The sequence below is a fragment of the Medicago sativa genome, chromosome 8 (genome assembly GCF_051527215.1).
Source record: "Medicago sativa cultivar Bolivia chromosome 8, Bolivia_mono, whole genome shotgun sequence".
Lineage (NCBI taxonomy): Eukaryota > Viridiplantae > Streptophyta > Magnoliopsida > Fabales > Fabaceae > Medicago > Medicago sativa.
The window spans coordinates 28,797,465-28,812,754 of record NC_140756.1 but is presented as its reverse complement, the minus strand read 5'-3'; the positions used below and the strand labels follow the sequence as shown (position 1 = coordinate 28,812,754).

General features: G+C 31.0%; 1 protein-coding gene across 1 annotated transcript; it reads left to right on the top strand.

Annotated features, from left to right (window-relative positions):
- The first annotated feature begins 10,058 nt into the window (after positions 1-10,058).
- On the top strand, positions 10,059-13,416 carry LOC146898156 (zinc finger protein WIP2-like). The gene is made up of 2 exons (XM_085735053.1): positions 10,059-10,952; positions 12,747-13,416. The coding sequence occupies exons 1-2, from the start codon at positions 10,377-10,379 to the stop codon at positions 13,182-13,184; spliced, it is 1,014 nt and encodes a 337-aa protein (XP_085591179.1). The 5' UTR covers positions 10,059-10,376; the 3' UTR covers positions 13,185-13,416.
- Positions 13,417-15,290: the final 1,874 nt, after the last annotated feature.

Sequence of the window (15,290 nt, the reverse complement as noted above, 5' to 3'; positions counted from 1 at the left end):
AAAATATAGGGATCAAAAGTAGTGTTGGAAAACTTTTGAGGGACTTAGAGTCTAACAAAAATTTTAGGGGACTAAAACGAAAAGTTGATATATTTATAGAGACCAAAAACATATTTAACACTAATATTAATAGCAATCAATAATCAAAAAGTCAAATAAATCAGGGACAATAAAAATACGATAAAAAAGAAAAAAACGAAAATCATGATATTTGTTTATCCAATTCAATCCAAATTGATATATGTCGAAGATATCAGCTCTCCAACCCACCATTAATGAATTTCTTATAAAGTGATACAAGTGTTATAAGATATTAGTCATGACGGAGCATCATATGATGTTTTAGGCTATGCTTTTAGTTATTTTCTTTACATTTGAAGACAAATAAGAGGTGGTCATTTAGAGGAGTTGTCTATGGTTTGAGGAACATTTTGTATTGTTTTCGTTCAAGTCTTTGAAATTCAATTTATTTCCTACTCATGCAACTCCATAAGTGTTTTAAGTCTTTTTATTGAAAAATCATGTAAATCTGCAAAGCAAGACACCATATAAAGAATCAAGGGATATGAAGAATGAAGACCAATGATTCTTAAAAGCTCTTTGAAAGAAATACAAGTTGGGGAAATTCATCTCAAGTTCCAAGGCATTTCAAGATGAAAGAATGCTTGAAGAAGGACGAAAAACTATAGAATTTGCATCCTGGATTTTGTCTCACGCGCCTTTGCGCTTTGGACAGATCCGGGGAATGCCTCATGTGCCCCAGGACATGCACTTCTGAGTGGGAAAAATCCATTTTTAGCCTTTTTTTAAGTTGGATCAGAGGAAAAAGCTAGTTTTCATCTCTTAACCTAGAAGTAATGATGCTTTTAAATGGAGATCTTTGCACACATTTTAAATCATTAAGAAAGTTGGTGGTACAAGGCAAGGGTCAAACATCCAAAAATTCAAGGCGGTGCTTTCTCCTTCTCTTGTTCTTTGGGTATATTATTCTTTTCTTTTGTAATGATGTTTGTTACCATGTGTAACTAAACCTCTATTGATTAGGGTTCCACGATAAACATCTACTTATTTGTTGATTCAATTAATAAAAGTTTCAATTTATTTTATGATTTATGTAGCCTAATTTAATTTGTATATGTTTCGAATATTATAATGTTTTTCAACTAGCGGTCAATCTGATCTCTAGGTTAAGGTATATGACTTACTATCATCCGCCTGAACAAAAGCATAAGTAAATTGCTTATTTTCTAATTAAATCTTTTAATTGAATATGAGTATGATTGTTAGGGTTATGATTCATCTTTACAGGAAGTCAAAAGTATTGCTCTTGTCTAGACACATATGTTAGAACTTCCAACCATTACATTATTGGGTCATATTAGAACTTTCTTTTGTCAAGGCTAGGTCATAACAAATAGTAACTTGAATTAATTCCAATAAAGAATGTAGAGAGGATTCCAGGAAACCCTAATCATCGTTAATCTTCTAAATCAAACAAACCTAATCTCGCATTGTGCAAGATGAATAAAAAATTGCAAACCAAAACCCTATTTCTCTTTAATTTGTTTTATAAGCAAATAAGTTCTGTTAATTGCTTCTTTGAATGACAATTCATGTGGAGACGATAACTTACTACTTTATTACTTGTTACAATTTGGTGCACTTGTCAATTCGTCCATCAATTAGCCTTATCAATAATCCTAATTTCAATATTTTACTAAGTATATTCCTTTTAACAAGAAACTCCATATTAAACTGTCCAAAATGTTTAAAATGTTTTTCAACCCAAGATTCTACCACAAAATCACTTAATTATAATCCTTTGACTACTTAAGAATTGCCTATTTTGATGAATCCTAATTTGCTTCACTCTTGCATAATGTTAGAAAGGAAAACCAATGTCTTGTACATATAGGCATTATTTTGTTTGCCTTGCGCTTCAAGAAACTGCATTGTTCTCCATCAAACTTGTCGAGCAAGAAAACAAAACAAGTGAATAAATTGCATTGTTCGTCATGCGTTTCAAGAAATAATCTTGCGACCCGTCAGACTTGTTGAACAAGAAAATCACCTTGCTTTTCAGCTTTCTTGAGAACATAAGTAGCGACGACTTAGGTGTAAAAATGCCTCACATTTTCAATAGAATGCTCCCAAAACAATTTTGAGTCACACATAATTCTCCACCTTAACTCTAGATCACTAGTGATGTCAATTTAAACATCAATCACGTTGTTATTTGTTCTTGCATCCAACTACACTTTGTAATCCTACAAGATTCACCTTTACATATTCAATCATCAGAATGTCTTCCGTCATCTTGACAACTGAGAACACAAGTAGCGGCTTTGGAGTCTAAGAGAATGTCGAAAACAACACCGAGTCAATGTTTCAAGACCACAAGAGAGAAACATCGCACCGTCATCCAAAAGCATGTTTCTTGTTGACAAAGATGAGCTTAACAGCAGGGTAAGAGAGTCATGTGAGGACTATGGTGGAGTGTTTTGATCTTAACCATCTATTTTAATCTAAATGCTGATAATTACTCCTCTCACTCTCACATAAGAAAGAACTCTCTCTCTCTCTCTCTCTCTCTCTCTCTCTCTCTCTCTCTATCTCTATATATATATATATATATATATATATATATATATATATATATATATATATAAGAGTAAAGTCATTAACAATCAATGTGAGAATATCATTCACACTTGAATAACAACACGCAAAGCCGAGGCCAATAAATGAATATGAAAACAAACTAAATATTTGTAGAAATCTCCCATAAAAAATAGAAACATTCAAGGAGATCGACCGTATTCTATCCATAAGTTGTACTCGATCCAGCAGTAATTATTATAGAATCGTACCATAAGTGCAGCCTATGGTGCTTCATAGAGTAACATTTGTTGAACAAGACACTTGGACAACTATTATATGCATATATATGAAAACATCTTTTTTTTTAGTAATATATGAAAACATTTTCTTGCACTAAAAAAAATATTTATATAAAAAAGTAATAGTAAACAAAGATGGATAAGATTTTTTTTAGACTAATCTTTTGGAAAGTCTTTGTGTTGCACCTCTTTTAAAATGTAATCCTCGTAAGTAGGGGTGGGAACAGGTCAGGCCGTCCGACAGGGGCCTATGGCGTAGCCTATTTAAAGCCTAGCTCGGCCCAGCTCGTTTATTAACAAGGCCAGACTTAAGCTTTTTATAAGGCCTATTTAATTAAACAGGCCAGGCTAAGGCTTGCAAAAAAGCCTATTAAGCCTATCAGGCCGGCCTATTAAGCTTTTCATATATAATATATATTCCATTATTGATATTTTTGAAGTTTTTTTTTTTCATAAACATAAGCGTTCATATGATTGGTTATTTAGCAGCTGATACATTGGTGTGATTAGACCTTCGTAAGAATTCATTATTTAGTAGCAAACATATTTGTGTGCTTTAGGCCTTAATAAGTTTTGACTTATTTAGGAGTAGGCTTACATGTGTTGTCAGACATTAGCATAAAATAGGCTTTTAAATAGGCTTTCAGGCTTCATCAGGCCGTTAAAAAGGCCAGACCAGGCCTCGAAAATGAGCCTATGACGGGTAATAGGCCAGGCTCAGACCTATAATTTTTGAAGTAGGCCAGACTTAGGCCTTACAAAGCCCGGCCCGGCCTAGCCCATTTCCACCCCTACTCGTAAGTTTAATTCAGTTGATAGAGATGTTGTATATTATATGCGGAGCTCGGGGCTCAAACTCGAACTCCGAACATCCCACTTCTCAACATTTAAAATGTGTGAGTCGTAGACATTAGACTTCTTGACCCAAAAAATAACTTGATATCCCTCAAAAATAAAATAAAAAACCGGATAAAGCATCAAATTTTCACCCTAAAAATCAACGATACATTGAACTTGACTTGGACACCCATGTGTTTCTGCAGTTAGCCTGAAAACACGGGCTTATACTCCATATCAAATAGTTAATGGATATATATATATATATATATATATATATATATATATATATATATATATATATATATATATATATCACCTTTTTTTAGAGGAAATATCTAGCTACTATGTTGGTTAATTAATTTTTATAGTTTCGTACTGCATGTGTAAGTTGTTTGTTGATTATTTTAGATATGCAAGAATTTGTCTCAAGAAATCAAAAAATATTATTACACACGTTATATGGTTGTTGTTTTCTTCCACCCATGTAAAAATCTCGGCATTGGAATCCCTTCTTTAAGCCCTGATCTCGAACTACAATAGATAAGGCTATTTATTTTTAAGCAATTTCCACAACTCAAGTACAAATTATCTATCTATAGAAAAATACAATTATCTATATAGAAAAATACAATTATCTATCCGTGGCAATAAATATAAACTGTCTATCAAATTAACAAAGTAGTTAAATGCTAATGATTTTAGCAAGAATTGTATTTAACTTATGATCAAATTCCTAATTATACTACGATTTTCTCTATATCCAATTTTCAACGGTAAATCAAGTTCTTCTTCTAGTTAGTGTAAATTGAAATTCATATTTTTTTTTAATTCCCTACATCTTTAATGGATTTTCAGCTACCTTATAGGAGTGATCCAATAAAATGCATACGTAACTGTGTCTGCACACATGCATGATACATTTACTTCATAGTAAGAGGTGTGGATTCGTCATAAAAAAAAAAAAAAAAAAATCCTTGAAGAGAAAGAATTAGTTAGTTACTAGTTAATAGTTAGTTACAAGTTACTTCATAAGAGTATTTGTAGGGGTATGGGTTAATGGTTTGGTACTTCGGGTAACATGTATTCAAATGTGTAAACCCTCAAACCAAACCCTTTCATAAAACTTGTTAATTTTTTTTTTTTTTATAATATAGTTTAAGATTTTTATATTAATCTTGAAGTGTTTTAATTAAAATTTTAGTGTTAAAATTTATCGTAAATGTTGAAGTTTTCATGAAATATATATTCAAAAAAAATGAAATATATATATATATATATATATATATATATATATATATATATATATATATTGTAAGTAATAACAAAGTCATTAGAAACTCACATGTATAAGTGGAGGAGTCGGTGTTCGAATCCCGTTTAGGGTGTTCAACTATGAAATATAAATAATATTTATTAATTATATATTTGTTGATAATTTTTTTGAAAAACATGTCTAATTACTTGTTGATCCAACCCAAAAAAAATGCAGGCTTTCTTAAAAAAAAATCGGGTTTGACACAAAAAGTGCAGGTTTTTACCTAACTCAAAGCAATAATATTTTTTTAAAAAATTCAGTATCTAATTCAAGAATCGACTAAGCCGAGGACATTAATCACACCGCCCACTTGCAGAGGACCCATTTAAAGCCATAACAAAGCTCTGTATAGACTTAGCCTACCGAAATTGATATTAGAGGAATCGAACATGAGACCTAGAGAGAAGTACACTCTAAAATCTCAAATCAACCACTAGGTCAACCCTAAATGGGGCCGTGCGCGACTTCTACGTGCCAATAAGCCAAAAAATTTCTTCCTTCTTCTTCATTCAATCACCACAACTTCTCTCTACCCTCGGCCAATGAAATTTAATACAGATTTAGCCAAAATCAAACCAAAGCAACCCGTAAACACTCTTTAAGTATCTCATGATCAGATTATTATTTTTTTCAAATTGCCGTCCATATGTATGTGTAAGTATCAATGTTACTGTCTTGTCGAATATTTGTGTATCTATTGATGCTCATAATTTGTCTATAACCGTTTGTGATGGCTGCTTCACACTATCTTCAAACTTTGGCTTTCATTTTCAAGCTCAAAGTTTTGTCCTCCACGCTTAAAAACAGTTCCCTTGCCGACTATCACTATCAAAATCTTGTGGTTGAAAATGCTCCACGTGTTGAAATCCTGTTAATTAATTATAATACAAGAAACATCTCCAAATTAAGGGACTCGTGTAATGGAGTTCACAAAGCAAGGGAGGGGCACTCACCCTAATGCATGCAAGATATTGAATTATACGAATAAAAGGACAATGTACATGTCAATGTCTACACGTACGTACCACGTCTCTTTTTCATCATATATTATTGACTATACCATTAAGAATATGTTTCAATTTAACATATGCTTATCATGAAAGTACCCTTTCCTAAGTTCTTTTCCGTTTTCATTTTAGACAGCATTTGATTCCTGTTTTTCAACATCAAAATCAGATTACGAATAAACTATATGAATAGTATTTAAGAGGTGTGACTCATATATTAAATGTTTTTTAGATTTTAATTTGGATAAAGATGTGATGTTAGTACCTTTTAAAAGATGTGTATCTTGGGAGTGTGAATATGCCGGCCCTAGTTTTTTTATTGAGAGAAACTCCAATTTCTCTTTAAGTTTTCGTTCTCTTTCACTCATCGAGGAGGGTTGGTTTTAGGTCATTTTTTGACCTAGAATCACCCCTCTGCATCCTTTTTTTCCTTTTCTTTCAATCTAAATAAGTGATTTCCTAATAAATCAAGTGTTTTCTTTTGTGTTTTTACGTGATTTCGTCGTCTGAGTGCGGCGTTGTATTGTTCGTCGTCTTGTGCGGCGTTGTTTGATTTCGCGTCTTGTTGCGGTGTTCGTTTGTTTCATATTGAAAGATCAGCTTCAGTCAATCACAGATTCAATCGATGATTTGGACGTCAACGTTGCAGATTCGGAAACATGGATATTCTGATGATTTAGATTTCATCATATTTTTTGTAGGCATTTTGCCGTTATATGCTATTAACTTGGATGTTGTGAATTTGTTCACAGATTCATCTTTTACGTTTTTAGCGATGTTGATTCTGATGCATTCTATCAATTTGAATGAATGAATATTGTTTTATTTTTGTAAAAAAAAAAAAAAAAGCCTTGATCATTAGCTCGTTATTGTTCGCACAATGCTCCCCAAATTTTCGAACAAATGATATAGTTATGTGGATAAGTATAATAATAAATTGATCTGAATTTGCTAACCATTAATACTTTAGTGTGTTGTTGTAGCCATGAACCACTTCGACATTCATTTGTCTAGATTCTTTGGGAGGTTTGTAAAGAATGAATTTTCTAAAATTTATCCCTAAATTTTGGTTTCACTATGGATCTTAATGGTATCATAAGTTCAAGCTGGTTTATTTGCAAAAATAATCTTTGAAGATTAATTTTCAGACAAACATAATATAAATAGGCGTAAACACGTTCAACAATTGAATATAAATTGGTTCGGTTTTATTTACTTAAAATTAAAACTAAATCCTAACCCCTAAACTCTAAACTCGAATTTTTTTTAGTTGAAACATTTTTTTTTTGAGCAATTAGTTGAAACATTAAAACAATATAGTTTGACTCATCACCTAAACCTTAAAACCGAATAAATGTTGGTACAATTTTTTTCTTTTAGAAGTTATCGAACTCAGTCTCATCAAATTAACAATTTTTTATTAAAAAGAATGCTAATTTTTTTTTTTTGACAAAAACAGAATGCTAAATAATTACCAACCCGTCATTTGTTTAAGCTTATTATACGTTTACACCCGTTTTAAACTGCAACTTATATTTTTATTTAAATTTGAGAAATGACTATGTAAAATGTTTTTATTGATGGAGCAAGAATTTAGTCGAGGTTTAACTAATGTCACCGAGTGTGTTTTCCTTTTCTTCAGGTGATTAACGATGAAGGATGAATTATGTCTCTCACTTATGGGTTCCCTAATATATCTAGCAAAGCATTATGTACGGTTGTTTTTGGAGTTTGGAGTTTTGGAGCTACACTAAAAAATTCATAAATAAATATAAAGACGGAAAGGTAAAGATATAAGAAATGTGAAATAAGCTTGTTTTATTGGTTGACTTTCTTTAATTAGAGTGTACAAACCGATTATTTATAGCAAAAACTATTCTTATTAGTTAAGGATGGAAAAGAGTTGAGTCGAATGTGTCTAAGCTTGACTTGATAAAAGTTGGTTCGGCTCACTTATGGGTTCTCTCTCTCTCTCTCTCTCTCTCTCTCTCTCTCTCTCTCTCTCTCTCTCTCTCTCTCTCTCTCTCTCTCTCTCTCTCTCTCTCTCTCTCTCTCTCTCTCTCTCTCTCTCTCTCTCCCTCTCCCTCCCTCCCTCCCTCCTTTGACCTCAAGTGTAACATGAGAGAACTAGGTGAGCGTTCTTACTTCCAGGGAATTACTATGCGGCTTGAAATCCAAAAGCAACAACAAAAAACGACAATGGAGGCAAAATTCTTCCATTGTGTGGCTCAACAACTCGATAACTTTCAAGAGATACACATTGGCATTTAATTTGCCTCTGCTGTGTTGACTATACCAACCTTGAATCAATAACTAGTTCACCAAATATCCCAACCTAATTGGTCTAAAGTTCAAAGCTTCAAGATGGAAATTATTCAGCAATTTTCCCAGGGAAACAACTCATTTCACCGATTGGTGGCTCTCCGTAAAAGATACCATGTTTTTTGCTTTTACAAGTGGGAGCTTACCAAAACAATCTGCAAAATAAATTAGCTGTCAATACATTTACTCTTTTTAGGGTCTCCTTCAGGTTTTATACTATGCCTCTAAAACCAACGAAAAAATATGAAGTCGAAAAGTATAGAAGAACGGTTTCTAAACATAAAGAGACAAAAAGAAATTGAAGAAAAACATGAAAACTCGGAAAATGATTATTGAAGAAGCATGATTTCATTGAGATTGACACACATCCATGATCATTTGTGAGAGAGCAGGTGAAGGAAGATTTAAAGTGAAAGATGAAAAAAAAAAGTTTAAAAATTAGATGCACAAGCGCAATTTTTTTTATATTATCAATAAAATTTAGACATAAACGAAATTTTTCGAGGTTTAAGTAGAGAAAATCCTCATATAATCATGTCCGACTCCATTACATACATATTCTTTGGGCAATACAAACAACTCAAAATCTTACTTTGGACCCCTCAAAAACTTCAATAGTAATATAGTATATTTTACTTTCTAACAAAAAAAAATCATTTTTGTATAGTTGATTTTTTGTCTTTTTACATGTCTATCCCTATTTCTTATAGGATGCACAAATACACTTGATCACATCACATGCATAAATAATATCTATTTAGATATAAACAAATAATTGAAAAGTTGTCAAAGAAAAAAATAATTAAATAATATATATTTTTGAAATAATTTAATGATGTGTATTTTACAAGTTTCTATCTAAATGATTTTAATTTGAGGTTGCGAGTATATAAGTATTTCAAAGGGAGATGAGTGTTTTTTTTTTTTTTTTAGGGAAAAGGGAGATGAGTGTTCTCGACTTCCTAATACGTACTTTTTTAACATTCATTATTTTATTTGATGACATTTATGTGATTTTCACATTTTAGTAATAGATATCAAGTAAAGTGATGAAACATACATAAATTTCATCAAATAAAAAAATTAAGTACTCATTTTGTCCCTTATTATAAGCACCTATGACTAATTTCATACTACATATTAAGAAAAGCTGGTAATTTAGTTAATGTGTCTAGTTTGTGTGTGAAAATTACTAAATTGTCATTTGTTTGTATGTGTCTTTAATTTGATTTTTCATATTTCAATACAAGTTAGTAACATTAAATAGGGATATGTTTAAGAAAAAAAATAAATGCACATAGTAATTTGTAAAGGAGCGATATTTATATACTAGACTTTTTTTTAAATGGAACTTATAACTAGGGACCGAGAAGTATAAAAGAGTGTTTTAGAGAGGGTGTCCAAGCATTTCTCTTTGGAAAATGCTTACATGTGCCTCAAAGGCACATGTTAAGGATGCCAAAAGTGAAAATTGTGTATTGAAAATAGTCTAAATTTATTCCTCAAAACATTGATAATTAATTTTTCTCATTAAATATTTTTTATTTAAAGTATTCTTAACATATGCTCTTAAGATAGACGTTAGCACGACCCTTTCTCTTGTTTGATGGGATGCACAAGAGAGAGTGTGTGTGATACTCCAATAAAAATCTATCTCCTGATGATAGACAACCTGCCTGCAAGTCTAATCTGACTCTAACCTTTGCCTTTCCCTTTCACTTTTAATTTCTCTTATTGCCTTGCAGAGGGTAATTTCTTGACTTTTTCATACACTTTATTTCCTTTATTCTTTTCACCTTCAAACTTACTTAAAACAACCTATGGCTCTCCATTCTCCCACATAATTAATATCCCCCTTCACTCTCTCTCACACACACTCACACATCAACATGCACACAATAATATATATTTATATATTGTCAAAGAATGAAACTTATATATAAATCATCACCAATAATATAGCCTTTACAATATCAAACTAACATTCACACTATGACAGATCCTCAATCAAATCTTTTTGATGAATGGTTCAACTTCATGCTCCTCAACCCTCATCATCACCACTCTTCTTCTTCTCATCAAACCAACATGTTTAATCATCAACCCTCCTCCTCATCCTCCACCATGAATCCTCCTTCTCCTCCTCTTAGAGAAGCTCTTCCTCTCATTAACAAACTAAGCCTCATAAATCATCAACAACAAAATGAACCCTCAAACATTTTTAATACTCAAACAATAGAAGATGAATTAGAAGACAAGAGAATGGAAAGGCATGGATATAATCATGATGATGATGATGATGTTGATGATGAAAGTGTTACTGTTGCACTACAAATAGGGCTTCCTAGTAATTCTTCTTCTGATCTTGGATCAAGGATGGTCTCATCAAATTGCATAGAAATGGCTGAAAAAGAAGAAGTTAATATGATTTCTGAGCAACAACCTTTGGATAAATTGAACAACAAGGGTCAGTATTGGATTCCAACACCTTCTCAAATTCTCATTGGTCCTACGCAATTCTCTTGTCCTGTGTGCTCTAAAACTTTCAACAGATACAACAATCTTCAGGTATTTAGATCTTGAAAACTATGCTTTTGAGGTGTTGGCAATGGCATCACAACCTTATTGCCATATTTTCCTAACTGCATCTAAAACCATGTTTTTACTTCTGTTTTTTCTTGTTCTCTATATAATTTTTCCCCTAAATTTAGAAAAGAAAATGAAAAATTGCATTAATATGTGTATCAAGAATCATAATGGTTTTTTTGTCTATATCCCTTTTGCATGTTTTTTTTTTCCTTTTTGTTAGTTTCAAATATCTGAACTTGAGTACTATTTGATCTGCTCAGACTCAGCAGTACACTTTAATTATGTTGTGTTTTCTATAAAAACAAGAAACTATTCTTTCAACAAGTCTCTCTAATTATTCTACTTTTATGTCACCTAGAACACTGTGCTGCACCAGTACTGCAAATCAATGAAAACAATGTTTCTCTCACTATTCAGATGTTTCTCTTCAGAAAACTGAACTCCACTTCAACTTTTTCAGAGCACTGCATATATAGTACTAGAAAACATATAGATTACTGATAAATATGTCTGTGATAAGATCATATATGGAACCTTTAATTGATGTCTGAGAAATAAAGAAATTGTTTTATATTTGAACAAAATGAACCCTTTTGTAGAAATTGTTCTAATTTTTTGTTATTGCTAACTTGTCTTTATCATGGAAATTAGAAATATAATTTTTTTTTAAGAAGAAGAAGAATTAGAAATATAATTAAAACCTTGGATGGAAATTAAACAATGTTAACTACAATTCAAATTTTCTGTCCTACTTTTTTATTATTCACACAAAACTTTCCAAATTAGCACATGAATATGAAGGAGGGGCCAAAAATACTAATACTTGGTTTTCTATTGTGTCTGTCTTCAATTTTATGGTTATCATTAGATAGTTTCTTTAGTTACTGTTTTTTGGTTTTTATTTTTTATTTTTTTAGGAGAAGGTAGTGTTCTTTTTTTTTGGTAATGTTCTTTTGTTACTTTCTTTTTTTAGGGAAGTTTGAAACCACCATTCCTTGAATTTTTATGTGCATCTTATGTATATGTTGAGTAAAACCCAAATATACAATCATCATAATTTCTCTTTCTGCAAAGCTTTTGTTTTTGCATAATTTCCAAATTTGTACGTTAGTTGCAAATGATGAACTTATTGTAAGTAAGTTTGGTGAAGGAAAAACTCATCACTAATTCACGGTTTGATTTTGTGACAAGAAAATTAGAGAGAAATCTCATTTTTGTATCACTAGTTTTAGTGATTCTCTCTCTGCAGAGATGGACACAATACTATTGAGGATAATTCTAAGCTCCCATGGTTATGTCTAAATTATAGAAGTATAATCTGAAAAATAAATATGGAAGACATGACTTTATATTTAAGTTAGGTTTTTTTTTTTGAAGGAATATTTAAGTTAGGTTGTCATTGTCAAAAAATATTTAAGTCAGTTATTTTATTTCTTTCCTCTTCAAAAAATAAAAAAATTTGTTATTTCTTTTATAGGTTTAAGTCTCCCATGGTTTATATATTTTATTTATTTCTCTTTTTATGAATGATTATGCCATTATGGGTGCCATAGAGTCGACTTGAGAGTAAATTATTATTAATGTAATTTTAATTAATAATAACTAAAAAGATTATGGTTCAAACACTACTAGTTTCATGATTTAATTTTGTAACAAGAAAACTAAGGAGGGGTTTTATTTTTTCACTAATTTTTTTTTGCATTAATTTAATTAATTTATTTTTTTGAAATAATTTAGTAGTTAATTGATGGGTGCATCTTTATGGATTTTCAGATGCATATGTGGGGACATGGATCTCAATACAGAAAGGGGCCAGATTCTCTAAAAGGATCACAACCAACAGCAATGCTAAGGCTACCATGCTATTGTTGTGCACCAGGTTGCAAGCATAACATTGACCATCCTAGAGCAAAGCCTCTCAAAGATTTTAGAACTCTTCAAACACATTATAAGAGAAAGCATGGTATAAAACCTTATATGTGTAGAAAATGTGGCAAATCATTTGCAGTGAAAGGTGATTGGAGAACACATGAGAAGAATTGTGGCAAAATATGGTATTGTTTGTGTGGCTCAGATTTTAAACATAAAAGGTCTCTTAAAGACCATATTAAAGCCTTTGGTTATGGTCATGGTGCTTTTGGTATTGATTGCTTGCAAGAAGAAGATGAAGTAGGGTCAGAAATTGAACATGATGGTGGAAGTTCAATGTGACAAATTGGAAAAAAAAAATTATGGTGATGATGAATCCTTATCCAGCATCACCATACTATGAAGCATTGACACAATAATTTGAAAAAAGCTAAATAATTGAATGTAACCACATGTAGCTGTGTTGGATACTCGCTAATGTACCAGACACCGAATCCACTTTCAATCCGAGGTGTCTATGTAATATAGCATATGTATTAGTTAAACTGTCTATATAAATGAGTTTCTTTGTTGATCTGTTTTTTGTGTTTTTTCTTGTGTTTCTTGTTCATTATTTATGATGTAGAACTTATCAACTTCAATTAATTGTGTACTATTTTAATTATGATTTTACTTCCATGAGGATGAAACTACAGTTCTTGTAAGTTTGCATAAATCCCTCACTGTTAAATTTATGACTATGTTTGACCATAATTAATGCAGTCATTCAGGAAATTTATTCTTTCTTTTTTTATAGAATCTGGAAATTTGTACTATAAATATGTGTTGTGATTTGTGAACAGTTTTGTATCTAGGGTTTGTGGCTGAATTCGAATGAGAAAATTCACTCTTATATACTGTTTTTAATGAGATCAATAGGTCCAAATTGAGGGTTAAGGTTAAGGGTATTATAATTATGGGTTTTGCAATCAAGTGTTTCAAGAATAATGTTTAAGGAATGTATAAAAGGAAACTTGGTCTTTAAAGTATAAGTCAAATATGGTTCATACTAATAACTACATCATTACACATTCAAAATTTACTTCGTTTGATTCCTTAAACAATATCCTACGATCATTTGTTAGCATTTTCCTATCATTTTATATAATATATGGTTAGTGACAAAGTATACTCCCTCCCTCCTCAACCATACATTAATTGTCACACATTCCTAAAAAAAAAAATTAATTAATTGTCACACATGTTTATATCACACATTAAAAAATAGGGTTAAATAAGTTTTTCGTCCCTATAAATATATCAATTTTAATTTTAATCCCTAAAATATAAAATGAGATGTTTTCATCCTAAAAAAAAATTGTTTTGTTTTTGGTCCCTAATGGATATAATTATGACATGTTTTTGAACATAATATGAATATATAAAAGTTGAACATAATAAACGGATATAACATGGATACAATTTGAACATAATAGAGTTATAATCTTGGCATTCATATGAACATAAAGTGGTTGTATAAGGACCAAAAACAAAATAATTATTGTTGTAAGGATGAAAACATCCAGTTTAATTTTTTAGGGACTAAAATCAAAATTCGCTATATTTATAGCGACGGAAAACTCATTTAACCCTAAAAATATATATATATATAATAATAACAAAAGAAATCGAATTATCAAATTAATCTTCTTAAGCCAATGAAGGTTGACTATGTTGGTAAGGAGTTGACTCGCATGCAAGGTCCTGACTTTTAATCTCATCACTGATGTGAGAATCTTTTTCGTGGATGATCTATAAATATCTCTTTAAACGCTCTTTGAGCCTTGAGGCTTATCTCTTACTTAAGTATTGGTTTACATATTCACCATCGACATAAATATAAAGTGAAAGATATTAACTTGAAGGTTGTGCACATAATATTAATTTGGAGTATAATTAAAAAAAAAGTAATTACAGATGTGTCTAATATTGATCTCTCAAAAATTTAGCTTGATAGCACAAAACTTAAAAGAAAAATCAAAATGAAAATAGAAAGTTGTCAAGTATAACTCCAATAAAAAAAATCACCAAAGAATGAATGAGGGTGTGGTAAGAAAAATGAGAGTTGATTGGTGTAGTTAAGTGTACATAACTCATAACTAAAGAAGACAATTTTTTTGGCCAACCATGTTATAGCTGATATCACCACAAGTGCACGCTTTTATCATCATAATAAAATATTGATCTCACGAAGACTTGTGAATCTCATGATTGCCCTTTTCTCTGCTAAGTATGCAAATGAAGAAAATATTTCTGGATTTTAATATTAAGGCAAGATGATAATAAAATGATTTTCGAACATGATTTGATTTTGTTTTAAAAATATGCAATGATAGAAAGTATATCAGAATCATTGAAGTTCATAGTTATAACGAACAATTCAAATACCATTCATTTCATTTACCTCGC